We start from the raw sequence: 24941 nt of genomic DNA, 5'->3' as shown, positions 1-24941 counted from the left end.
GTTTTTATCAAGAATCTAGTCCCGATTCTAGCACATTTTAGACGATCCTGCAAAGATTGCCAGCTTGAAGGAATGGGGATTAGGTGTATCGTAATTTAGACTGAGTGTTAACAAACTTTGGAAAATTATTTAGATATTTACAACCTGGACAAGAGGAGAAGTAAAGTTGACGCTTTCTCCGTTGGAAGTTGCCGTCACTCTCGCATAGACCATCGCGTTCGGAGTATAGGTGTACGCTACGTGAAATACCAACAGTATCTGTACGATCCACGGTCACGTTTGCAGGCAGGGAGCTCGCTGATCCCAGAAGCGTTCCCGAGCTGCTGTAGAAGGATACGCTACGAGTAACCATCGTTTTACCTCGAATTACTTGTCAACCGTGAAGTTTTCCACAGGTTGTGCTAACGCGCCGGTGAGTTGTAGCCGCGAGTTCGTAGAGTCATAAATGGCCGTGATATAGAATCCGTTGAAAGCCTGAATCTCGGTCAGAACAGAATCATAGGAAAGTGGCAGCTCTGGGGTCGGTCCCGTGGGTCCGGTGGGACCAGTGGGTCCCGTAGGTCCCGTAGGACCCGTCGCTCCGGTCGCTCCGGTTGCTCCCGTCGCACCCGTAATTCCAGTTATTCCAGTAACGCCTCGAATACCCGTGGCACCCGCAGGTCCCGTGGCGCCTGTCTCTCCGGTGGGTCCCGTGGGTCCCGTGGGACCGGTGGGACCGGTAGCGCCCTGAGCTCCCTGTGGACCCGTTTCTCCGGTCAGTCCGGTGGCTCCCTGCGGTCCCGTCACGCCAGGCACTCCCGTCACTCCCTGCGGACCTTGCGCGCCCTGCGGACCGCGAGGACCTTTATCTCCCTGTCTTCCCTGCGGACCAGTGGGACCCGTCGGACCCGTGGGACCGTCCACGCCGACCGCTCCCTCCACGCCCACAGCACCTCGCTTGCCTTGTCTTCCCTGCGGACCGGTGGCGCCGGTGGGACCCGTTGGACCCGTCGGTCCCGTGATTCCGGGCGCTCCGGAAGGTCCTGCCATTCCGGTGTCTCCACGAAGTCCTTGCGGTCCAGTGGGACCCGTGGGACCCGTGGGGCCGGTGGGACAGTTGATGCAGGGAGTGGGTCGCGCGGGACATTTGCCAGGATCGACGATCTCGCCCATGTAGCATTGCTTGGAAGGAGGAACGGGGTAGGGTCCTTTGCGGATTCCCTCGTCGCAGGTGATGAAGTAGTCCGTGCATTCGTCCAGAACGGTGTTGCCATCGGCATCCGTGCACACCAATTCGCAGAAGGTGCAGGAATCATCGGGACCCACGGCGCAGGCAGTGGCCTCCACGATCGAATTATCCAGACAGTACATGCCATTCCCGACAGGGAGAGGCGACGAAACCTGTCCATGGTTGCAGTAGGTGTAATACAGCGTGCAGACGCCCGCGCGTTCGTTTCCGTCCTGGTTGGTGCAGCGAATCCCGGTCCAGAAGCAGTCGTAGGGAATCGGCTCGCAGTCGTCCGGCGAATTGATGAGCTTTCCATTGGAGCACGACTTCCCAGAGGGAACTGCGATCACGGAGGAGAGATATCCGTTCGTGCAGGTGTGGTAATACTTGGTCTCGCCGCTCTGATCCTGTCCTGCAGCGTTCGTACACGAGATTCCCGAGAACGAGCATTCATCTCCCTGCCCAGAAGGCTTGTCAGTGGGTCCAGAAGGCTTGTCAGTGGGTCCAGAAGGCTTGTCAGTGGGCTTCGAAGGATCCGACGTCGTGACAGAAGAACACTTGTCGGAATGGACCAACGCACCATTGAGACACATTGTACCCGGCGACACAAACATGGGCTGCGACCAGTAGCCATTTCCGCACAAAGCATAGAATTCGGAGCACGATCCAGTCACAGCATCACCGTTCGACGTCTGACATTCGATCAGACGGGAGCCATCACAGATTCGAGGGGAAATCGTAGAGAGCCCGGTGCGAGTGATGATTCCCTGGGAACACACCATTCCTTCAGGAACAGGGAGGATCGCGGAGAGCTTTCCGTCCACGCATGTTCGGTAGTAGGTCGCGTCGCCCTTCTGTGCTTGGCCAGCGCTATTCACACACAAGTAGTCAGTGAAGGAACACTCGTCAACTGGTCCAGGGGCACTCGTAATCACCGAATTACACGTATCGGAGTGCACAAGAACACCCCGGAGACACATTGTACCAGGAGACACAGGCATAGGGTCCGACCACACTCCATTACCACAAAGAGCATAGTACCCGGAACAAGCATTATTATCTACAGCGTTTCCGCTGGCCGTTTGACACTCTACAAGTTGACTACCATCACAACTTCCTAGAAATGAAGAAGCACACAGTATTCATACTATTCGCGATTGCGATAGTAGCGAGCAATACAAAAGCTACAAATCCTTTCATCAGAATCTGGAAACTAGAGAGCAGCTTGTCATCTGCTTCGCTTCGTCTAATTTCAACATCAAGTTGATATATTTGTATAGATAGATATAGACTGGTAGATTGATGACCGAGTTATTTACGCAACTATCACTTGTGATTCAAACAAAACACAAACAAGGCGATACACATGAATTAGATATATCGTGTGATTACAGGGAGGTGCGTACTGGTATTCATCAGCAATATTGGCGGTAAATCTTTCACCAACGCTCGTAATTGTTTCATGTACTCTGCCGCACCGCTCTGATCTCCATCGGGTGCGTGCAGTTTCATCAAAATCATCTGGCTGTGCGGGCAAAGCTCCTTCAGCAGCGGATTCAGCAGCTTCGCCACCACATCAAACGGCAAAACATGGAAAGCTACGAATAAGCCCCAACTTTTGGAATTACAGAAATCCGGGCGATTCTTGAACTCGTCAAAAGCACTCGAAGGGATTCCAGTCACAATGGTCTTCGCCTCCACACGGACTTCCTCCAGCATTTCATTCAATCGAGCGTACTCCTCAGTAAACTCTACACATGATGATGCCGCATTCACTGCCTTGTACCCTCATTCGGATCTCGATCCGGGAGAATCTGGATGAGTCGAAGCGTGAATCGACTCCAGTTCTTGTTTCGATGGATAATGTAACCGTACTGAATAATGAGGGAGAGATAATCTACCCGTCACTCCTCCCTTCCAAAACGACTCGAAAACTCCACGTGCCAGTCCCAGTCGCCCACGATCACCATGTCCAGCGTGTTCTCCTTCGGATTGGGGTAGTTGTCACGCATCGCCGGCCAGCAGATCTCGGTGCCATGTGGCTGGATCTTCTCGTAATTGGCGGCGATCACGATGTTTCGCTGCAGAACCATCACATCGTTAATCAATGCGTAATAGTCAGAATCGCTCAGCTGGCTCGGCAATGGCTTCCTATCAACCCCTCTCCCCGCGTCCTACCACCGATACGAGCGGCAAATCGACATCCGTCATGCCCTTGAGGCGATGCAGGATCTCCACGGAGGACGAAGCGCCGTAGGAGCGCTCTTTCTCGAGCGGAATCACGATGGTGTTGGGACGAAGGGCACCCAATCCACACGTTGAGACCATGTTATGCAGTCCTTCGGCCGCGGAAGGAGCGAAGCTCACCATGGAGAAGGCCTTGACGTTGCACTACGCGTGAGAAAGCGAAGACGGCTTGAACGTGGCCGATGAAGAACGACCAGAAGTTCTCGAGCGTGTAGAACTCGTCGTTTTCTTGCGTCAAGTCCTTCTGATAGACGGTGCCCACGACGTAGAGTCCGCCCTTCTTCAGAACGTTGCAGAAGTCGATGAGCGGGAAGGTTTCGGGCGTGGGTGCGTAGAGAAGAATGGACGGACGCCAGTATTTGGGATGGTTCTTGTCGAGATCGAGCTTCAGAAGCATTTTGCGGGCTTGGTGGAAGATGAGCGACTGCGAGATGTCTCCCCACTCCTGCCGAGGCGTCGTGTAGAGCAGATAGATGAAGATGGCGACCATCACGAGCACCGAAATGAGAGCCTTGCTAAGAGGATGAAGAAGGGCGGAGGCTCGTACGCCCAGTTGATGTAGAACATGATGATGAAGTTCAGCAGCGCGCCGGAGAGCGAAACCTGCCAAGAGCACAGCTTGAAGCGAGGTCGGTAGTTCGGCGCCCCGGTGATGCGGAGAACGAACGCGGAGAGATTCACCAGCGCGTACGACAAACAGAAGAAATTGGTCATAATGGGCGCGATGGTCTACCTCGCAACTCCCTTCCATGCCTACCTCGAGCCCTCCAATGAACAAGCAGACAAAACAGAACGAGAACATCAGCAAGATCGCAATCCGCGGCTCGTCGCCCTTCCCATACCCCTTTCCGAAGCATCCCAAAAACGAGAACACGCGGTCGCGCGCCAGGGCCTGCAGCACGCGCGCGCCTCCAATGAACGAGCCCAGCGCGGACGAGAATCCCACGATGAAGATGCCCACCACGGCGATGTACGGCGAGAACCCCACGTCCTGGAAGACGTCCGTGTTCTGCACCAGCGTGTCGTGCGTGAACACGAACGCGGAGAGCGTGTAGAGCAGCGTGTAGTGCGTCAGCGACGTGCAGACCGAGATGATCGTGCCGCGACCCAGGTCGCGACCCGGGTTTTCGAGATCGCCGGAGAGATTGGCGCCCTCCATGATGCCGGTCATGGCGGGGAAGATCACGGCGAAGACGGAGCGCAGCGTGGAGGAATTCAGCGTGGGCGGGATGAAGTTCTCTTTGAAGGTGGCGAAGGAGAATCCGGTGAAAAGACCGCCGTGAGGGAGCTCCTGAGGGGATAAAAGAGAGAGGGAGACACGTACGTAGGGAGCCTTGCGGAAGAGCATGCAGCCAAAGGTCAGCCAGATGGTGACGAGTTGGCCGAGGAAGAGGAAGCGATTGATCTTGCCGTAATTCTCGGCTCCGATCATAGCCACAATCGCTACGACGAGGAGAGTTACAGCTCCCACGGTGATACGCACGGCTTGGGTATCATGGTCGGAGAGAAAAGTATTCATTACAATCTCGACGACACCTACATTACACCAGTACCGAACGCAAACCAGAAATGTGGAACGTACTCCCAACGACGTACGCGGTGAAAAACAGACATGCCATCGCTCCTCCAAACTCCGGTCCCAGAGAGCGACTAATCATGTAATATGCACCTCCAGCTCGCATCTTTCCATTGGTACAAAGAGCACTCAGCGACATGGCAGTGAAGAGCGCCATGGATTCTCCCACAATAAACATTCTATATGTCATCAGAAACCCAAAAAAAAAGATACAGAAAGGTCGCTAACCAGCCAGTCTCCCCAACTGCATGTGGAATCTGGAGGAAAAACAGAATACCCATCATGTGGAGGAGACAGGGTACAACCACACCGTTAAGCAGGTGCAATTTGTTGTGACTCTTCGGACCTTCCTCCGATTCAAAGTTTGTAATTGTTCTTCGGAAGGTAGGATTGATCTGTTCCTCCAAATCACTATGCTTAAGAAGAGAATCACGATTCATAGAAGATTTCTTTTAATCCAAATTCATTGGAATGACAGAAATCGATCCCTTTTTCCTATTTTCCGAACTATGAGCGATTTTGAAGTAAACAGCTCTGTTTACATCGAATATAAGAATGCATATTATAGTGGAATCGTGAGAATTGTTTTTGCTCCTCATGGTCTAGGTCACCGAGGTTCGGTTTAATATGGAAACAAACAGCAAGGAATATATGGTTCATTATAATGGATGGTCCAACAAGTGGAATGAATTAGTTCCCGCGAGCAGGCTCAAGATTCGAAGTGACAATGAAGCACATGGAGAGAATAGAGAATCCGAAGTCAAGTCTACAAAACCAGAAACTCCTTTGGAAAAGAAGCAGATTCAAGTTGTGAAAAAGCCTGCAAAAAAGCAAGACAAATCTGCAGTTCAGCGATATATACGCCAGACATTTGTATGCAAACGAAATCTTTTGAATTGGTAGTGCGAAATCTCAGAGCCGCGTATCCCCGTAAAACTCCCTCATTCACTTTGTAAGATTCTAGTAAATGATTGGATTGTGCTAGATTTCTCATTCTTTGAATGGTAGTCGATCGAGTGTGAATCGAAGTATGTCCCCCTCCCGCGCGTTCCCTCCGTGTCTCAGGTTCTCGACGACGTTTTCATTTCAGCCTACTACCTATCTGTAGTTTATGCACTCCGTCGAAACCCCATCGCATGAGCTGCAAGTGGTTTGTTCCTCCCTTCTCCAATACTTTGACAAGTTCTTCACAGGCCGTCTTTTATACAAACCGGAAGTGCGGCAGCTCCGCTCCGTTCTACACAACAAGGAGTTCCGGCCGCCCTCTGCGATCTACGGACCCGAGCATTTTCTTCGTTTGCTGTGTAGGCGAGCGAAATCGTTACGAAATAGTCCAATACCCGCAGTTGGTGGTGCATACGGATATTAATGAGAATACAACCGTGATCATCTGTGAAGTGTTGAATCAGCTTTTTAAGTGCGTTCCGATTTTGAGGTTTAGAGTAGATATTTGGAAAGCCACTCGGAAATATTTCTTTCGATGGATCAGTACAGCAGTAGTTGGGTTTTTGCTTGACCTGTTTGTTAGAATCTAATTTATCTCTTTTCTCGACTGCATTAAAGGTTGCTTACCCTCAGTAGGTGTTGGATATTGAAGTCAGAATACCCGATTCGTTCAGTTCAGAGAAATGAGTTCTCCTCTTCCTGTAATGCCGCCACCATCGTACTCTTTATTTTTCCAGTTTATGGTGAAATAGTTTGTCCTATTCGGCGTCCCAACAAAGAAAACGAGCATATCATAATGAGGCAGAGAAAAGAAGAATAAAAACGATAAATAGTCACATTGATGAGCTTCGAAGCATATTATCCGTACAAGTGAAACACATTGCTTCAAAGTAGGAAGCGGGCGTGAATTTCAAATCGGACAAAATATCCACGATCGAGGCTGTAGCAAATTATATGAAGGATCTCATCCGTGAGCGCGATCGTTTGACTGCTTCCCTTGGCTGTATGCAAATGTGTTATTCATTCAATAAAGATATCGATAAAATTATCAATCAAGCAGTAATTCCCGATTCAGAGGAGTCTGAACCTATTCAATATGGTCCGAGTCCATTTCAAATTCCTCCTTCCAATCCTCCTATAAATCACTCTCCTGCTTCTGCTTCTGCTTCTGCTTCTGCTCCATCACCCCTCCCTTCGTCCTCTTCCTCGGACACAACGTCCAAACGTCGCTCTGCTGCCTCTTCAACGCGCTCGCGCGATCCAGACCGCTACAAAGGCCACAGTTTGATGCGACGCATTTTAGAAGCCGAAGCCGAGGAACGAGCCAAAAACGCTTCCTCCCTCCAACAAACCGGGGAAACAGGGGAAACTAGAGAATCTCCCAAACCGGAGGAGTCGACCAAAGCGAGCGAAACGGCGGAGGGGAGCGAAACGCTGTCGATCTCCGCGGGGATGAACTATAAAGATGTGTGGATGAAGAGCAACGTAGCGACGGTGGTGGCGAATCTTCCGAGCGCGCAGCTGTTGAAAGGGAACTCGGCGTTTATGCAGTAGGCGCAGAGGGAGAGAGAGTTGACCGTAGTTTGTTCCAATTCGCGACGATCGAAGAGGTAAACGCGCTGACGCTGCTGGATTTGGTGGTGGTGAGCGACTTGTCGAAGGCGTGGAGCGAGTTGGGGCAGCTGGCGAACAGCACGCATCACGCCGTGCGATCGTTTAACCTCACGGTGGCGAATGATCGGCGCAATGTATGGATGGATGGGACGTGCGAGGTAGATTCGCTTCCCGTGCTTGCTTACGATGGGAAATGTGATGGATATGAACGGGTACTACTGCCAGATCGCTGTTACCTTCACGCCGTTGCAGCTGGTTGGAGCGTCTGGGATGGAGGAATGTGATGCTATTGGTGGACATTGTGCAGGGTTGGAAAAGCTTGTTTGACTTGTTTGTTTTAGCAATTGTATTGAGTGTTATGCGATGGTGCAGATCCGAGAAAAGGAATTAAGAGGGAGTGGAGAAGATGATCATCATCAAAATAGATTGTCGGTTAGACACTAGTAGTCCCTTTTGAGTCCAAACAAACGATGGATTGTTTACATACATAGAGTGAGGGTACCATTACAACGTGCTATTAAAGAATAGAACAAATGAATGATAGGTTAACGTTGAATAAGTCTCTATTTGTTCACAGTATTATCATTTATACATAGAGAGTAAAGGGCGGATATGATCGTGGTAGTCTTTGGAGTGCGTGTCCCTTTTCCACGCACACTAACAATCAATAAATTCCATCTTCCTATCAAGTAATTGTTTCCACAAACAATCCGAAGAAAGCATTAGTCAAGCAATGAGTTTTAATAAAATACAAACAAAAAAAGATAAAATATTGTTTCCATAAACCTTCAAACTATGAGTTTAAGACCATTTGCTTCCATAATAACAAACTAGTACGTACTAAATACCACAAAAGGTTTTGATTTCAATTATGACATTCATATCGACTTCAACATTGATTCGATTCGATTCGATTCGATTCGATTCGATTCGATTCGATTAAACTTCAACTTCAATTTCGATTTCGATTAAACTTCAATTCGATTCGATTTCGATTTCAATTCGATTCGATTTAATTTCAATTCAATTCGATTCGATTCAACTCAATTCGATTTCGATTCGATTTCGATTCGATTCGATTCGATTCGATTCGATTCGATTCAACTCAACTCAACTCAACTCTTCGCGATTTCCCGAAAATCCAATCGCCCTTCCATTGTGTTCTCGATCCCAGCGAGCGCTTCCCCACCCAAGCGCGCAGTCCCCTCCTTCTCTTCCTCTTCCTCCTACGCGCTGAGCGCACGATTCAATGCCGCTTCCTCCGTGTTTTTGCAGTCCTACGATCGACTCCACTCCCCACTTCTACCACACACCGACAGTTCGGACCGCAGCAAATCCCGTTCTGGAAGCAGTCGCAATACTTCTTCACACATCGCGTCTTCTGACACCTGCAGCCGCGCAAATTCGTCCGCGTCGCGGGCGTGTCCCACACCACGTGCGGCTCGAACACGTGCGGATCGCGCTGGATCAGCGCCTGCTTCACTTCCTCGCGTTCTTTCAAATGTTCCTGCGCGTCACGCCGCACCACCGCCAAAATACGGGGTTATTTTTACAGTTGACACAGTTACAGCCATTGCAGAACACGTCGGACGCGAAACACTCGCAGTACAGCTTCAGACACCGCGACTTCCGGCAATTGCACGTGTGCTTCTACCCTCAAAAAGGAGAAACGGGGAAACCGAATGGTTGGGATCGTGCGGCGACCCGTCGGAACTGGAGCCTGCAGGACCGCGCGTCGGCACACGCCCAGACGACTCTTCTTCGCGTGACAAACCCCGATCACTGCTACCAAGCCGCGTCGTTTTCGACGAGCAGCTCGACTCGTCCTCAAAGAAAAAACGTTTCCCTTGCGACACGGACCGCGCGAGCGGCCGGGCGCCTCCGCTTCCACCGGCTCCCGCCGAGCTCTTCGCCGCTTTCTTCTCTTTCGCTGCTGCCTGTCGGCGTGAATGCGATCGCGAACGCGTCGTGGAGGGTCCGTAGCGCGGGATCAGCAGCTCGTCGTCGCTCTCGTTCTCCTGAAAGGACGCGTCTCCGTCCGAGCTGCCTTCGGACCCCTCTACAGCCTCACTCCGCGTTGTAAACGCTCACGGCCGCGCCGTCGCTCGCGGTTTGGATAGGGAGAGTGAGTGGGCGGTTGGACCGGCGCGTGGCTGTGCGTTGGGTTGTGGGTCGGAGAGACGTCGGGCTCGCGGTGCGCAGGAAGATCGTACTCCCCTGCAGCGTCGCGCTCACGCTCGCGCTCGCGCCGCTTGGATGCTCCATGCGGAGCAGATCGGCCTGACTGCGTCGACTGGGCAGTGAGAACAGACTGAAACGCGCCGCTCGGGTGGGCCGCGGGGTCCTTCCCGCCTCCTTCCGAGTCCCGATCGCCATCTTCGCTCAAGTGGAACACGGTGATGCGCACGTCGCTGCGTGGCGGAGCGACCACGCGCCCGTCTTTGGCTTGGTGGCTCCAGGAGTCGCGGACGTCCCGATTGATGCCTTCTTTGTCGCTTTCGGAGTCCTCCCGCGAGAGATGCAGCTCGATTCGTCTTTGCGAAAATCGCGTCGGGTCCGTGCCGCATGGAGGGCTGGGAATGAGGGGAGGGAGAGAAGGAAGTACGGAGTTAAGTCGGTTTTACAAGACATGGCGGGAGAATAGTATAGTTTATCAAAAAGAGGAGGATTCGATCCCAGAGAGAAAAAGGGTGTGGAAGGGTCTATGATCTGCTTAGAGTCGTTGAGTTCTTTAAATGAGTCGAAACTCATAGCGTTAGAATGAGGTGAGAAAAAGTCTAAATAATCATCGGAGGGATGGTGGAATATGCGATATCCGCTGCGCATACTACTACTTGGTGGGTTCTGGGTTCAACAAAAGAAACAACAACAAATACACTATAGAGTGGGCAAGTAGAACGATTATCTTCGTTTTCGTCGACTACTTTACTTAGAGGGGACAGGTAGAAAGGATAGGCCGGCCTCTGAATGTTTGGGTAAGAAATATCTTCGTTATTGAATAAACCAGGGAGTTGGTTCCTAGAAGTCAAATCGAAAAAGAAAGCCAACGAAAATCGGTCGTTAATATATGAATCTTTCCCCGAGCTTAAGTAGCTAGGGGAATAATGGTTCAGTGGCTTTTCTGTCAGATCGTATAGTTTTGGAGTTGTCGGTAAACTGGAAGACGTCTACAGCCATAGTCATCATAATAATAGACATACGATAGGATGTGTGGCAAAGTTCGAGCTCGGTGATTCCTGGGAATTCTTTGTAGGATAATCTTCTGTATTGCCCTTCTTTGCAGCATCCATCTGGTTTTACAGATTTTACGTTTTCTTACAAAGTATTTTGAAAAACCGTTAACGTCCCCTTTTAAATTTTAGCCCTTTGATTTGGGTAGACGCGAAGGATCTTTGTGCCTCTTGGAATTCATACGCCTGAACCTTTATCGCGTGTCATTATTCGAAAACTGCTTACAGCGTATCCGTTGTTCTTGGATGGAAAAAAAGATTGACTCTTTAATTGAACGTTTTAAGTATACGAAGGCATGTTTCTGTATCCCTGATGTACTTGCTCTGGAAACCGTAAAACTATCGTCAAAATGTATTCAAAATGAGTTTTCTAGCGAGTCGAACCAGAAACGGTAAAGATTTTCAACACCGTTAAGCAAAGGTTGAGATCGCTTGTGGATATTGCCTATACTGCGTCGGATTATCCGATCAATGGATCTCAAGTATATCGCCTAAATTTCCTTCAGCAATTTCTGTGTGAGGTGGATTATATCTCTTCTCCGGAAGCAGTGAAGTCGCTTCAAGTGGTAAGAAGTTGAGGTCTAGTCGAAATGTAGAGTGAGATCGTGGAATGGAACCCGAACTTGAACATTACATTAAATTATGATTTAACGCTTCCCCACATTTACAAACATCTCGGAAATATAAAGTTTGTATTTTTGCGCAGGAATACTACAGTTTGTGTCTGTTGGTTCGTTTGATGTAGAATTTCGATTTACATGCTGTGAAAGTGATTGCTACGTGCTGTGATATGTTTATTCGTATTTTAGAAAACTTGAAGGAATTGCTCCCTTCTCTTTCCCACACCGAGAATCTCATTTTGTCAACTATTCTGCAGAACATCACGGTAGTTTTTAATTCTTGTTGCTTTACTAATTTTGTAGATTCTGATTCTTCGTCCGTTGGCCGATATTCTGTCAAGTGAGTGTCAGAGAGCCATCAATGAGTCCTTTCTCGAAGTTCTGCTTCCTTCTTCTGTTTGTAAACACACACAACATTATGAATTAAAGTAAAAATATACAAAAATAAATATATTTAAAACGAGTTAAAGTACACAGAGGAATGTAAAACCATTGATGAGAAGAGTCAGTTCAATCCCATCATTCATTCATTCATTCATTCATTTAGCTTTTCATTCATTCATTCATTCATTCATTCATTCATTCATTCATTCATTCTAATTCCACTTCCGATTCGTGCTCTATGTCCCCCTCTTCCTTCTCCGATTCTCCGCCTTCCTCTCCCTGTGTTCCCCAAAACATGCTAATCCCTTCCTTCCTATGCAATCCCAGCCATCTTCTCTTCAGCTCCGCGAACCGCTGCTTCTTCGCCAGCTCGTCCAGATTGTACGTCTGCGCCAGCCCCGCCCTCGACGTTTCGCGCAGCGTGTCCTCGATGTCCTCTCCGGTCATGATCATCGTCATCAGCACTTCATCCAGCGAGATAATGTGGAACGCGTTCGTCATCAGCGCGTACTGCGCGCACTCCAGCGCCCGCGTCGCCGCCATCGCGTTCCGCTCGATGCACGGCACCTGCACCAGTCCCTTCACCGGATCGCACGTCAATCCCAGCATGTGTTCGATCGCCATTCCCGCCGCGTATTCGATCTGCTCCGTCGTTCCGCCCATCAGAAAGCACGCCGCGCCCGCGGCCATCGCGCAGGCCGTTCCCACCTCGGCCTGACAGCCCGCTTCGGCTCCCGAAATGGACGCGTTGACCTTGGCGAGATTGCCGATGACGCCAGCGACGGCGAGAGCGTCGATGCAGTCCTCGTCGGTGATGCTGGGCTGGTGCTTGTGGAGATAATAGAGCAGTCCAGGGACGATGCCGCACGCGCCGCACGTCGGAGCGGTGACCACCGTCTCCCCGCCCGCGTCGTTCTCCGACACGGCGAGCGTGTACGCGAAGAGATACGCGTTCTCCTAGCGATGAGACTGCCGCCCTGCCGCTACGCTCATGAACTTGCTGCTGCGCTCCGCCGCGCGGTACATGTCCCGCGCCTTGCGGGGCAGATTGAGCCCGCCGGGGAGCACGCCCTTGCCCTGCAGACCGATCTCCACGCAGCGCTTCATCGCGGTCCAGACCTCGAGAAGATAGGAGTGAATCTCGTCGTCTTCGCTCTGGTAGACGTAGTCGTTCAGCTTGTAGCCCGTCTTGCGGCACCAGCGCATGACCGACTTCATCGTGGAGTATTTGTACACTGGATCGAAGGTCTTGCGGTAGGGGCCTTCGCGTTTGTCGAGCTTAGAATCGGCAATAATCGCTCCGCCTCCAACCGAGTAATAGGTTTCCTGACCGATTGCCTTGTCGTTTTGGAAGGCCTTGAGGGTCATACCGTTCACATGGAAGGTTAATGTTTCATTAGCCTTCCAGATGAACGTGACTTTTTTGGGCTTCAACTCGTTCTCAATGGCCACGTCGGTCATATGTCCCTTTCCCGTAGCAGCCAGAGAACCATATAAAGTGACTTCGTAACGATCTGCTTTGTCATCGTACAGTTTTTTGAACGCTTGTGCAGCAAAAGAAGGTCCCATCGTGTGGGAACTGGATGGACCGTGCCCTATTCTATCCGATTACCGATTCGAAACGGCCGTACCTGTAGAGCTCTCGCAGCGAAGGCATGCCATCGGTTTGAGTTACAGAAGTGTAGAAAAGATGGCTTGTTCCCTATATATATCCAGTGAGAAGCAGAATTACCTTTTTTGAAGTGATTCTAATATAGGTAGTATCCCTCTTGTCCTTGGAATTTGTGTTCCATAGCGGAATCCTTTCTTTTTCGTCGTGGTACTGGTCGTTCGTAGAGATTTCCATGTCAGAAGGTCTAAAAAAATAATACCAAATCTGTGTGTTAGAAAAGTTGAAAAGGAGAAAAAGAGAAGAGCAAAAGAGAACCATTGCGCGAATCAATTCGGCCGATGATTTTATTATAAATCGTCTTCCCAGAATAGATTCGATATTTGCGAAGTGGCTACCGTTTTCAACGAATTACACTTTTTTCCAAGGTTGCGATACACACTTTTCCCTATTGCCATCCCCTCTTTTCCCAAGCAAGCAAACTACTTGGTATTCAAGATCGTGTTTAAAGTCCTTGTCGAAGATTGCGTTCTTCGAAATTCAAGAATCCCTTCATCAGTCGTTCACTATACACATACAGTTCTAGAATAGATGAATCGCGCGGGGTTCTGGAAGGAAAGGGTTCTCGAAAAGAGAAGGCTTTCTTAAATTGTTTTTTAATGAAAATTGCATAAATGAAGAGAGATTATTATTCAGCATTGGTAGGTTATATGCTTGGTGTGAACTTATCTTTAGGACAATGAGGATCCCGGAGTTTGGATAAAGAAACAGAAGATAAGTCCGGACGCGCCTCTACCTCCAGACAGATATATTTTAACTCCCGTTCCTACCCTGAAACGTGGTTTTGAGAATGAAGAACCTAGTTTAAGTAAGAAGCAGCGATGCGACAAACTGGAGAGGCTACCAGAGAATGTGGTGCGATATTTGGCCTTTGGGCAGAAGCCTGCCGATCTGCCCGAAATTGCAATTCGCCAACTGCAGGAAGAGGCAGAGAAGTAGGTTTTCTTTGGAGTCGACTAATGTATAGGCAAAGTGAGAATTACCGCAACCTCGCTCTAACGATTTATCATGGGCCGGTATCAAAGGAAGAAGAATCGGAAAATGAATTGGAGGACCTTGGTCCGATTTCTTACTCTCTTCCTCCACTGGCAGGTTCAGCCCCAATGGTGCAGCAACCTTCATGTATGGAAGACGAACATCCATTGAATTATCAGGAACAAATGCAACGGACAGGAATGATCGGTGTTCCCCCTCCATCCAACGATGATAGTTACTGGATGATGTAAAATATGTATTCTATTTAGTGCATTCCTCTTGTTTGTTTCCACAAGGCAGATTATTTTTTGTGATGAGCGCAGAAGAAGTTAAGGAACATCGATTTGTTACTAATCTTTTTTCACGTGATTGCATAGAATCCAAGGGCTCCAAGCTACTGTCCAAGGAATGTCTCCTCAGGAGGATCTCGCTTTGCTAGCTTGGAAACTGGGAGCTCTTACAACAGCAGGTAGTGTGAATTGATAAGGATCCCGATGGATAGGTCCCGCAGTAGCTCGTTTGCCAACGGAAAAGAAAACAGGCGACGGTCCCAATCGCTTTCCATTCAGTTGGAGGCTAGACGCCCAGTAGCTCCTCCTTGTGTGGATAATATCCAAGATCTTTAGAATCCGTGTATCGAACTTTAGTCCCAACTTTGATAAACCCAAATTTGTCGAACTGCTTAATTCCATGTTCTCCGATATCAAAAGCATTGATTTCCAACCGCGCTATAATGAAAAGGGTCGTCTCTTTGGGTTCTCACTTTCCTTCTGTATCATGATCAGATTTGTAACTTTTACATCGGAAATCGGCTATAACGAGTGTCTTCAGTTAGGAACCTACACCTTCGGAGATGATGAGCTTCGTATCGAGCCTGGCCAAGATAAAGGCACAATGCCTACCAGCGTATCTCACTCTCCATCCCCCTCTCTTTCCAGACCACCCTCGTTTTAAAGAATGTACCTCTGACCGTATCCGATGCGCAATTCCTCGACTGGATCGTATTTTTTTCTTTTTCTTCTTTTTGTTCTCACTCTCAGAAAAAGCAAGCCATTTCCCCGCTCTCCTTCACCTTCATCTCCACCAAACCGCACTCCAAGGCGCGCGAGTTCTCCGGCACCGTCTTCATTCAATACCGCAACATCGAAGACGCCGGCATCGTACGCTTTTTCCCGCGGTTCCATCCAGGCCTGGGGCTATCTCAAAGACGAGCAGTTCGCAGGCGCCAAGCTGGAAGTGGAGTACAAGAAAAAGCAGGATAAGCGCGAGTTCGAGAGCGGGTTCAAGCCGGTTTTCCTGTCTACGGTCGCGGAGCAGCTCTGGAAGCAGCTGACGCAGTTCAAAGAGCGTTTTGTGGGGCAGAACCCGCGCGGCCCGGTGCCGTCGCTGGTGTTTCCGAACGATCTCTCGGCGTAGTGACGAGAGGGAGGAGTGAGATGCAGGCTGGAGAAGTCGATCGTGTTCACGTACGCGGAGAAGCTGAGTTTGTGCCACTACACGCAGGGCGAGGGCGACGAGAAGAGCATTTTCATCTCCACCACGCCGCCTTCCGCCGCGACGGCGGGCGTCGGAGCGACGGGAGGCGCGGGAGGACGACAGACGCGGAGCGGCAGGGCGTCGAGAGCGCCGTCGGTGTCGGGACTGGGTTTGGAGACGGAGGAAATCGTGCAGAGAAGACCGCGGATGATGTCGTGTCCTGATTTTGGAGTGAACGAGTTGCCGCATGTGACGGCGCCGGTGGAGACGCCCATGCAGAGAGTGGCGGCGGGACCGGAGGGAAATTCGGTCGGATTTACGTTTCATAGAACCTTAGAATGGAGTGTTTGTTTGAAACCTTGGAGTCGGTGTGCAACATGAATAGTCCTTTGGGTCTATCACCGGAGGAATCGAAAACACTGGGATTGTCCCAGAGTTTATGTAGGGGAGCTGATGGGGGTGAATCGATAGATTCCGGAGAGCTGCTTATTCTGAACCAGAAGAAGCGCTGGAAAAAGCGATATTTCGTGCTAACGTGGAGAGTTGACGGTTTGTATAATGCGCAGAGCTTCCGTGCTTGTCTACTACAAGGATTCCTTCCACTACAAGAGTGAGAGAGATTCGCCGATCGGAATGCTGGAACTGAGTCATTGCACCGGAATTTACTCCAGTTCGTCTGATAACCGCATTTTCACTGTTCGATCGGTGGACGTGGATTTCGTTTTAAAAGCTCGTTTCGAGGATTCGGTCGAGGGCTGGAAAACAGCAATTCAGTGTTCCTGGGACTTGGCTCGCAAAGACATCGAAATTCAGGACGACGCACTCAATGAAAACTCCGCTCTAAATCAGGTTATCGATCTCGAATTGAAACTCCACGCCATCGCTTCTCCCGACAAGGCAATCGCCGAGTTTCTAGGCGAACTCACAGGCTCTTTCACTGTACGCTATGCACTTTCCTTTTTCAGCACAGTCCATTCTCGATGCCTTCTGTTCTCGCTCCTCCCTCGACGATTCCACCAAACTCGCTTTCCAGCTAGCTCGTGATCGTTTCGAAGCTGCGAAGAGCCCCGATTTCTCCCCGCTTAGTCCGCTCACCTCGCCATCATCGAGCTCCAGCAGCGACAACGATGAAATCGACGAAGGCGCTTCGCTTCAGTTCGACCAAGACCTCAAATCGTCCGTCGAAGTCCTGCAGAGTCCCAGCTTCGCGCCTCTCCCCTCGCTGGCCAACGTGGACATCGCGAAGCTCGCCTGCAGCACCGATCTGATCGGGTTTTGATCGCTTTCTCGGGTCCATCGCAGATATCTCACTCGCACGGGCGATCTCTACGTCTCCAAACGCGTCGCGACGCAGGCCTCGGGGCAGAACTTCGCCGATCCGCAGCTGAATCAGTATCTGTGCATTCGCCGAACGCTGCAGCGAAGCCAAATCGAGCAGATCGCGATGGGTTCCGGGCATTTTTTGGTGCTGCTAGACAGCGGATTGGTCTACGCGTGGGGCGACAACCAGCTTGGGCAACTGGGAGTCGGGAAGAGCGTGCATCGCTGCGAAACGCCCATGTTGGTTTCGAGTTTGTTGAACAAACGAATTGTCATGGTATGATTGGACGGGTTTTTTCGATCAGATCGCCACGTCGTCGACGCACTCGCTCGCATTGGACGAGTCGGGCGCCGTGTATGCGTGGGGCGACAATCGAAGCGGCGCCTGTGGCGTGAGCTCGCTCTCGTTCATCTACACGCCCGTTCTTTGCTTTCAAAACTGCACACACATCGCCGCAGGCTCCCACTTCTCCGTCTTCGTTCACAAACAAAGCGGCGTCTTCGCCTGCGGACGCAGTCGCGAAGGCCAGTGCGGCGCGTACGACGGCGAAATGCTCCTCTCCCCGCGACAGATCGCAGGCTTTCCCTCCTCTCTGCAAGTCCAGCAGGTCTGCTGCGGCGACGGCTTCTCGCTGCTCCTCGCGAAGGATCGCTCCGTGTTCACCTGGGGCTGCGGGAGTTTCGGCGAGCTGGGGATCCGCGATCCGCTGGGTTCTACAAGTCCGCAGGGCGCAGCCAATCATCTTCTGATTTCGCATCTCCCCACGCAGATCTATCTCAACGCCTGTCTCCAGACCGGGGAAACCGTGGAAACCATCGCGTGTGGGGCGCACAATTGCCTGCTGGCGACGACGCTGGGTCGCTGCATCGCCTGGGGCCGCAACGCGGGAAATTGCTTCGGACTGCCGGACCCCGTGGAAAGCGTCCCGCGTCCCGCGGTTCTGCCACACCCCGCGCTCTCGCACATTCGATCCATCGCCGCGGCGGACGACGTGCTGGTGTTTCTTCGCGAGCCCGCCACTTCGCAGGCCTCCACTTCCCTCCCCGAAGCCGCCCCGTCCAAATGGATGGATTTCCCGCGGTTCAAAGACACCAAAACGATCCGACAGCTCGACTTGGAGGAGCAAACCCGCCTCGTTCTCTGGCGTTCGCAGCTCTCCCGCGATTATTTCACGCACGGCCTGACCACGCAGGTGGCCGCGGAGTGGCGGCGCGGCCTGCCCATCGAACTGCGCGGGAAGCTGTGGTCCCACCAAATCGGCAACGCCCTGCACTTGACTCGTGAGATCTACTCCATGTACCAGCGGCACTGGAAGCGCCATCGCCTCTCCATCGCCTACGCCTACCGCGAGCCGAGCGGGAACTCCACGGTCACCATCGGGCGCGAGCAGACGCTCCGCGGCGTCGGCGTCGATCTGTCGCGCACCTTCGGGTACCCGCGGGGGAGTCGCTGGACTGTAGCGCCCTGCAGCTGTTCCGCGTGGGCTCGGCGCTGCGCAGCAAGCTGCAGCAATGCCTCGAAATCTTCGCGATCTACCGGCCCGATCTCGGGTACGTGCAGGGAATGAGCTTCGTCGCGGGGCTGCTCGCGCTGTACATCGCCGACGAGTTCGCGCTGTTCTGCGCGCTCGCCAATCTCCTGGTCTCCCGCCATTTCTTCGCCTATTTCCAGATGAACGAGGAGTTTCTCCCGTAGAATCGGCGCTTTTTTTTGACACGCAGCAAGTACTCGCACCTCTTCGATGTCTGCTTGGAGAAGGTCTGTCCGGAGGTGGCGCGGCACAAGGAGCAGCTGGGCGTGCAGACGGACATTTTCTTCTTTCAGTGGCTGCAGTGCGGGTTTTTGAGCGTTTTGCCGATCGAAGTCGCGACCGCGATTTGGGATCTCTTCCTGATCGACGGCACGGTCGTGTTTTATAGAGTGGCCCTCGCCATCTGCACGATACTCCGCGGAGAGCTCGTGAAGGCGGATTACGAGAACTTTATCAAGATCATTACGTGTCATGCGGACAAGCGACAGTTGTGGAAGGATGTGATGGACGAGAAGACGCTGCTGAGTGTGGCCGGAAATGTGTCGCTGCCGTTCGATGTGGGAACGGTGCTTCACAGGTATGAACGCGAAAATGTATAGTTTTTTTCGTTTTTTGTTGGAATAATGAACGTAAGGGGTGAACAACCGGACTTCAACCGCGTAGGATGCTGAATACCACACAGGCGTCGTAAATCAGGTCCTCTCACGAATACCCCTAGTAGTTGATTCTCTTGTGTATAGACGTCGGTCCAAGTTGTAATCGGTAGGAAAAACTTTACTTTGCAACTAAACAGGCTGAAAGGCGAAAAAGAATCTCTTATATCCTTGAAAAGGTGGAACACGGCTAGACTTAACCGTACGAAGCCGAGAAGCAGGAGTGGAACAAAGAGCGAGAATGTCTTTTAGAAGAAATCAAACAATTGAAAGAGCGAGAGGCAAAGGAGCATGTGTTGCTTCTAAAGTGCAAGGAAGAGCTCTCGCGGTGTAAAACACAGTTAAAGGAGGTGGTAAGCGCGGTGGATCAGGTCAAAGAAGAAAATAAACTGGTAATTCCTCACGTATTTCCAACGACAGAGTTCAAAACATTAGATCCAACACTCCGTTTCGATTCTCCACGAAAGTGCGTCGTCCCTCCCCGCGATCGTACAGCAGTTTGGTTCCGTCTGTGCATCGTTTCATGACAGCCGAATCTATTCCTATTCGGAAGATAGCAAACTGGCTGACTTTTGCATCCCTCTTCGATCTGAATGGAAACTTTTAAATCGCTTCTTTTCTACATGCACATCCCAAGCTAGCAATATCATAATCGTTTCTTCCTCTCCCGACGACGGAATCCGCATTTGGCGACATTTAATCGAGCAAACAATCCGAATCCGACGCATCAAGGGAGACATTGTATCGCTCTTCGACGTGAACGGCATCACAACGTCGTACTCCGGCGAAATCGATTCATTAAAGCAGCTTTCCGTATATCTTCGCAACGCATCATCCGTGGGTGGTCATCATGTCTTTCTTTCCTCGGCAGATCAACCGACGATGAACATCTTTAAGATTTCCATGCGGGATGACGACAACAAAATCGATATATCGTGGAAGCTGCTCCATGAGCTCTTGCAAACCATCTCGCAAGGCAAAGCGTCTCCGAATTTCGCTTGCTGCTCGCTCACGAAGCTGATGCAGCCGTTGCTGGAGTCGCGAGCGAGCGCAAGCATTATTTTGACAGAGGAATCGAAGGAAATGAGCGAAGTTTCCGTGCTGTTTCGAGCGATTTTACGGAAGGAGAACAAGATGCAGCAGCAGATTATGGAGCTGAAGAACGAGCTGTTTTTAATGGAAAACGATGCGGATGCGTATGAGGATGAGATTCGAAGGTTGAGGAGAATGTTAGATGAAACTAAGAATTGGAGTGTTTGTTGATGAAAACGAGTAATCGAGAAAAACAACTGCTGGAGAGTGTATCGAGGACTGTTACTAGCGTGATTGAAGGAAACCCCATATCAGTTCAAGAGCACTATAGTTTTATACTGTATGTTGCTTGTACTTTCTCTAGTCGTAGATGTAGCGACGAATGCATCCGAAATGGAAGAGTTAACAAGATTCTCGAGACTGTGTTTGGAGGCTTGACTACGCTCTGTACTCGCCTCAATTCACAATCCGATTTTCCAGGATATTCACGCGTTGTGAGTTTGTTGTCATCTCTGCTTTTTCGTGTTGTATTTTTATGAATTCGTGTTTCACCCCTTATAGATCCCTTCTTTTATAACACAAGAGACGTTCAATTCCATCGCCTACTCTCTCTTCCTTGAATTAGTGTTGGTTCCTCAGCAAGATACAATCTTGGAATCCCTCCGTCAATCTCAAAACGACTCTGAAATTACTGCCTTGCGCAGTGTGCTTCAAACAATCGACCCAACCAATCGCACTCACATTTTGCACTCTTTTCTCATCCATCCTTTCCTCTCCGAATTCGAATCGAATCCCTCCCTCCAAGCCATTGATCAGGCGTTCAATCGGTGGAGTTCCGTTCTGACCGAGCAAGCCATGATCGATTGGCGATCTCGTTATACTTCGTTATACTGGCAGCCCCTCATCGAAGACCTTGAAAAGAACGGATTCCCGTGGGAATCCCCCAATTTGTTTCCCCTTTTACTCGATTTAAAGCCCAACCTTTCCAAGAGTTTCATTCATTCATTCGTTCTTTCGCTCACCGAATTCTTTTGGAACTTGTGCGCTCCCATCGAAATTCCAGAAATCACCAAGATTTCGGTCGACCCTCAAATCGTGGAAACGGGGAAGAAAATATTGGAGTTTCTATCGAATTCGCTGCAATTCGACGATTTTGACATTCGTCCGATTGTTGCAATTCCAAAAATCGAGGAGATTTCGCAGCTCACGATGCATTCGCTTCTCTGCAGCGAAAACGCGTCGATTCCCGTTCTTCACTACGCGGCGGCGTTTCGCAGCCTTCTCTCCAATGACGCAATTTACATGAAACTCTTCTTGATTCGATGGAGTTTCGTCGATCTAAACGTGGAACTGGAGTTGCATTTGGTCGGTTCCCCGTTGGCTGCGAGCACGTGCGCGGCGATTAAAACGCTGCTGATTCGCCGCGGTCGTGTGAATCGACGATTGTTTTCGTCGTTTGTGGGCGAAGAAGAGTTTATCATTCCAGCAAACGTGGAAACAAACGTGGAAACAAACGTGGAAACAAGAGAAGCGAAGGATAATGGAGAAGAATCGCGTGTGTATGAAATGCAATCAGAGTTTGGTCGGGTGGAATTGGAGGTGGATGGAAAGAGAATCATCCGCTGCTGCCCGGCTCAAGCAATGATTTTGATGCTGTTTGATTCAAACCAGTGGATTGGGTGGAGCGAACTGAAGCGACGCTCGCCGTTTAAAGAGGACACAACGAAACGAATCGTGGAGTCGCTGACTTGTTGCGAAGCCGATGCGAATGGAATTCGGTTTGTAACACCACAAGAAGACGTGGAGTTGCCGTTTTTGTTCCGGATTTCGTTGGGAGAGACGAAGAGGGAGGAAATGCATAATAGTCTACTGGATGAACGGGATCGAATTGCATCGTGGGCGATTCAATGCGTGAAAAAGAAGAAACGAGTCTCCGAGAAAGCGATTCAGAAGTATGTGGAGAAGCATATTTCGATTGTAAATGAAATGGCGTTTAAAGAAGCGATCGAATACTTGATAGAAGGCGAATATTTGAGTCGTGCAGAAGACAATCCAGCGCTATTGGAGCTTCAGTTTTGCACTGTTTCTTGCAAAAAGGTTGTACAACAAACAATCCCCATTAAAAATATATATATATATATATATGTATATGTAATAAAATAAAATATAATAAAATAAAATAACACTATCAATAGTAAGAAGGATGTAAAAGTAAACGAAAATCGAAACGATAAAATATGCAGCCGTAGCAGTATATAATAAGCAAAATAACACTCAACAAAGCATTCAATGATCGATCGAGTGGCTGAAACTTGACGATTTCCCATTCCTTTACGACCACTGATTCCACACTCTTTCCTCACGTTGTTTCACCAATTCCACATACCGTTCCTCGCACTGCAGCGCCGATTTATACACCATTTCTGCCCCTCATTTCTCTCCTTCTCTTCCTACTCTTCGCGATCGCTTCCCAATTAAACTGAAACGTCTGCGCCAGCACTTGCAGCGTTTCGTCCTCCAAACCCGTCCACGACTCCGTCGATTTGCTCCCTCGCTTCCCTCCGCCGCTCGGCGTCCCCAATTTCCCGCCCGCTGAAACGGACGAAGAAAGGATCCCCGCGGGAGAACGGCCTCCTTCTGCCGCCAAATTCCGGCTTCGCCGCCCTCGCCGACCCTCCGTTGAGCCGGTCGCGTTGGATGGATTTGGAGAAACCGTGGAAACCGTGGAAACCGTGGAAACCGTGGAAGGGATGGGAAGAGGGGATTGTGTTTTGGTTTTGACGAGTGTTCCACGGAATTCGTTGAGTTTCAGAACCGTTTCATCCAATTTGTGTTCCATTGTGTCTAATTGTGTCTCTCCCAAACTTCGCAGAACGGGAGCGTTTCGATCCGGTAGCCCAATCGGCCATTCCCTTTCTTTTCTCGCCTCCGTTTCCCCATTTTCTCCATTTTCGGCTTCCTTTTTCTCTGCCATCAATTGCTCGTACCTCCGTTTGACCTGCTCGCGGGTCTTCGACCCCAGCACTACATGCCACGCCCTTCCAACGCGTACTTTCGGCGATAAAATCCCAATCCTGGCTGTGCAGCCGCGACAATTGCAGAAGCATTTTGTCCAGCGACGGGCTCCACGCGTCCGCCTTGGCTTCCTGCGGCTGTGTCGAGGGCTGTGTCGAGGGCTGCGATGAAACGAATGATGCAGACGATCGCAATGATGATGATGATGATGATGATGATGATGATGTCGCTGCTTGCGTCGTCTGCGTTCGCTCGATCGTCTGCTTCTGTGGAATGGGGATGGGCTGCTGGTTGAACAGCTCGACGAGCTCTTCCGGCGTCGGATACGAAGCCAGCGCCGGCTTCTCCACTCGCACCGCTTTAAACGGGGAAACCGTGGAAACCGTGGAAACCGTGGAACCCATCAAGGAGATGGAGGGAAGAGGGAGCGAAGACAACGGTGCTGAAGGTTGAGGAAAACCGCGGGGAGGAGAAACCGAATCGGAATCGCTTGCGTTGATTGGCTGGATTCGATTGTGTTTCGGATTGTGTTTCAGTGTTTCGAGTAGGCGCTGCGTGTAGAGGTCGCGCAAAACGGCGATTTGGCGTTTGGAGGGATGGAGGGAATTGGCGATGCGCGTGGCCGGATCGGGAATGGATAGGGAAACCGTGGAATCCAGGTGGTAATGGTGGAAACGGCAGTGTTTAGGCGTGAGATACTTGGAGATATCGCGGCCATTGACATGCTCCAAGAGAAAGATAAAATAATCGCGGTTCACGATGATTTCGTCCTTGGTGGCGCGGAGAGAGGAGCCGTGGAGGGAGGGAAGGTCATCTTCTGATTCGGATTTGTCGAATCGAGGCGCTGAAGGTGAGAAAAGAAGAGAAAGAAGTACAATTGGATGATGTGCTGGATGGCGATTCGGAGAGATGGAGACTACGCTGAGTTGATCGCCCGAGTGGCCCTGTTCTCTTTGAATGTCTTCGCAGTTCAGTATGGAGGTTGGGAGGCAAGGAAATGGGCTCGAGGGTTTCGGTTATAGTAGTATCACTGCTGAACGATTCTTCTTGTACTCTCTCTCGTTTCTTGCTTTTCTGTAACAGGAGCTGGTGCTGCTGGAGCATTGACCGAATAATGTCTATAAAAGCCGCTCTCGTTCCTTGTAGATCTTTAGCAGTAATAGGTGCATCGTAGAAAGGGTCCGCCGACATCATAATCTAGCATTCACTCAACTGAAAGTGTTTGCCCCACTTGTTTGGCGAACTTGGTGTCAATATTTTTAGCATTCTGTAATTCTAGCAAGCATGATAGAGCTGTCACTGTATTCTGGTCATTCAAAATCGATGAGCTGTTCCACGCTGACTTTGAAATATTTACGGCTTCCGCTACGAGTTCGATTCGATTCCCAACTCTTACATGGCTTGGAAGTGCTGGCTCTCAACTTTGGTAATATTTTCCTTTCACGC

General features: G+C 50.4%; 10 protein-coding genes; 5 read left to right on the top strand and 5 right to left on the bottom strand.

The window, feature by feature from the left end:
* Positions 1-366: 366 nt before the first annotated feature.
* On the bottom strand, positions 367-1152 carry GSBLH_T00001852001 (uncharacterized protein; the record flags this gene model as incomplete). The annotated part of the gene is made up of 1 exon (XM_013040326.1): positions 367-1152. The coding sequence occupies one exon, from the start codon at positions 1150-1152 to the stop codon at positions 367-369; it is 786 nt and encodes a 261-aa protein (XP_012895780.1).
* Positions 1153-2560: 1408 nt separating this feature from the next.
* Positions 2561-4973, bottom strand: GSBLH_T00001851001 (uncharacterized protein; the record flags this gene model as incomplete). XM_013040325.1 has 5 exons in its annotated part: positions 2561-3354; positions 3386-3598; positions 3630-3969; positions 4002-4183; positions 4212-4973. 5 exons carry the CDS (start codon positions 4971-4973, stop codon positions 3112-3114), a joined length of 1740 nt encoding a protein of 579 aa, XP_012895779.1. The 3' UTR covers positions 2561-3111.
* A 22-nt stretch (positions 4974-4995) lies between these two features.
* On the bottom strand, positions 4996-5452 carry GSBLH_T00001850001 (uncharacterized protein; the record flags this gene model as incomplete). XM_013040324.1 has 2 exons in its annotated part: positions 5244-5452; positions 4996-5209 (listed from the first exon to the last, which is right to left on the bottom strand). The coding sequence occupies exons 1-2, from the start codon at positions 5309-5311 to the stop codon at positions 4996-4998; spliced, it is 282 nt and encodes a 93-aa protein (XP_012895778.1). The 5' UTR covers positions 5312-5452.
* A 370-nt stretch (positions 5453-5822) lies between these two features.
* On the top strand, positions 5823-6546 carry GSBLH_T00001849001 (uncharacterized protein; the record flags this gene model as incomplete). XM_013040323.1 has 6 exons in its annotated part: positions 5823-5903; positions 5934-5982; positions 6016-6107; positions 6139-6334; positions 6363-6447; positions 6477-6546. The coding sequence occupies exons 4-6, from the start codon at positions 6142-6144 to the stop codon at positions 6544-6546; spliced, it is 348 nt and encodes a 115-aa protein (XP_012895777.1). The 5' UTR covers positions 5823-5903; positions 5934-5982; positions 6016-6107; positions 6139-6141.
* A 716-nt stretch (positions 6547-7262) lies between these two features.
* Positions 7263-7916, top strand: GSBLH_T00001848001 (uncharacterized protein; the record flags this gene model as incomplete). The annotated part of the gene is made up of 3 exons (XM_013040322.1): positions 7263-7460; positions 7490-7723; positions 7752-7916. The coding sequence occupies 3 exons, from the start codon at positions 7263-7265 to the stop codon at positions 7914-7916; spliced, it is 597 nt and encodes a 198-aa protein (XP_012895776.1).
* An 899-nt stretch (positions 7917-8815) lies between these two features.
* Positions 8816-9854, bottom strand: GSBLH_T00001847001 (uncharacterized protein; the record flags this gene model as incomplete). The annotated part of the gene is made up of 5 exons (XM_013040321.1): positions 8816-8866; positions 8896-9096; positions 9129-9236; positions 9269-9646; positions 9675-9854. The coding sequence occupies 5 exons, from the start codon at positions 9852-9854 to the stop codon at positions 8816-8818; spliced, it is 918 nt and encodes a 305-aa protein (XP_012895775.1).
* Positions 9855-11854: 2000 nt separating this feature from the next.
* On the bottom strand, positions 11855-13669 carry GSBLH_T00001846001 (uncharacterized protein; the record flags this gene model as incomplete). XM_013040320.1 has 4 exons in its annotated part: positions 11855-12780; positions 12811-13423; positions 13455-13525; positions 13556-13669. The coding sequence occupies 4 exons, from the start codon at positions 13667-13669 to the stop codon at positions 12031-12033; spliced, it is 1548 nt and encodes a 515-aa protein (XP_012895774.1). The 3' UTR covers positions 11855-12030.
* A 424-nt stretch (positions 13670-14093) lies between these two features.
* Positions 14094-14743, top strand: GSBLH_T00001845001 (uncharacterized protein). XM_013040319.1 has 4 exons: positions 14094-14133; positions 14168-14427; positions 14460-14614; positions 14647-14743. Exons 3-4 carry the CDS (start codon positions 14501-14503, stop codon positions 14716-14718), a joined length of 186 nt encoding a protein of 61 aa, XP_012895773.1. The 5' UTR covers positions 14094-14133; positions 14168-14427; positions 14460-14500; the 3' UTR covers positions 14719-14743.
* Positions 14744-14961: 218 nt separating this feature from the next.
* Positions 14962-15421, top strand: GSBLH_T00001844001 (uncharacterized protein; the record flags this gene model as incomplete). Its single annotated transcript, XM_013040318.1, has 3 exons — positions 14962-15054; positions 15086-15222; positions 15253-15421. 3 exons carry the CDS (start codon positions 14962-14964, stop codon positions 15419-15421), a joined length of 399 nt encoding a protein of 132 aa, XP_012895772.1.
* A 1966-nt stretch (positions 15422-17387) lies between these two features.
* On the top strand, positions 17388-18831 carry GSBLH_T00001843001 (uncharacterized protein; the record flags this gene model as incomplete). The annotated part of the gene is made up of 2 exons (XM_013040317.1): positions 17388-17540; positions 17569-18831. The coding sequence occupies 2 exons, from the start codon at positions 17388-17390 to the stop codon at positions 18829-18831; spliced, it is 1416 nt and encodes a 471-aa protein (XP_012895771.1).
* Positions 18832-24941: the final 6110 nt, after the last annotated feature.

The sequence above is a fragment of the Blastocystis hominis genome (assembly GCF_000151665.1).
Source record: "Blastocystis hominis, Singapore isolate B (sub-type 7) whole genome shotgun sequence assembly, scaffold_14".
In the NCBI taxonomy this organism is placed as follows: domain Eukaryota; class Bigyra; order Opalinata; family Blastocystidae; genus Blastocystis; species Blastocystis hominis.
Note: the sequence above shows the minus strand (reverse complement) of the source record. Positions and strands in the feature narration are given on the sequence as shown.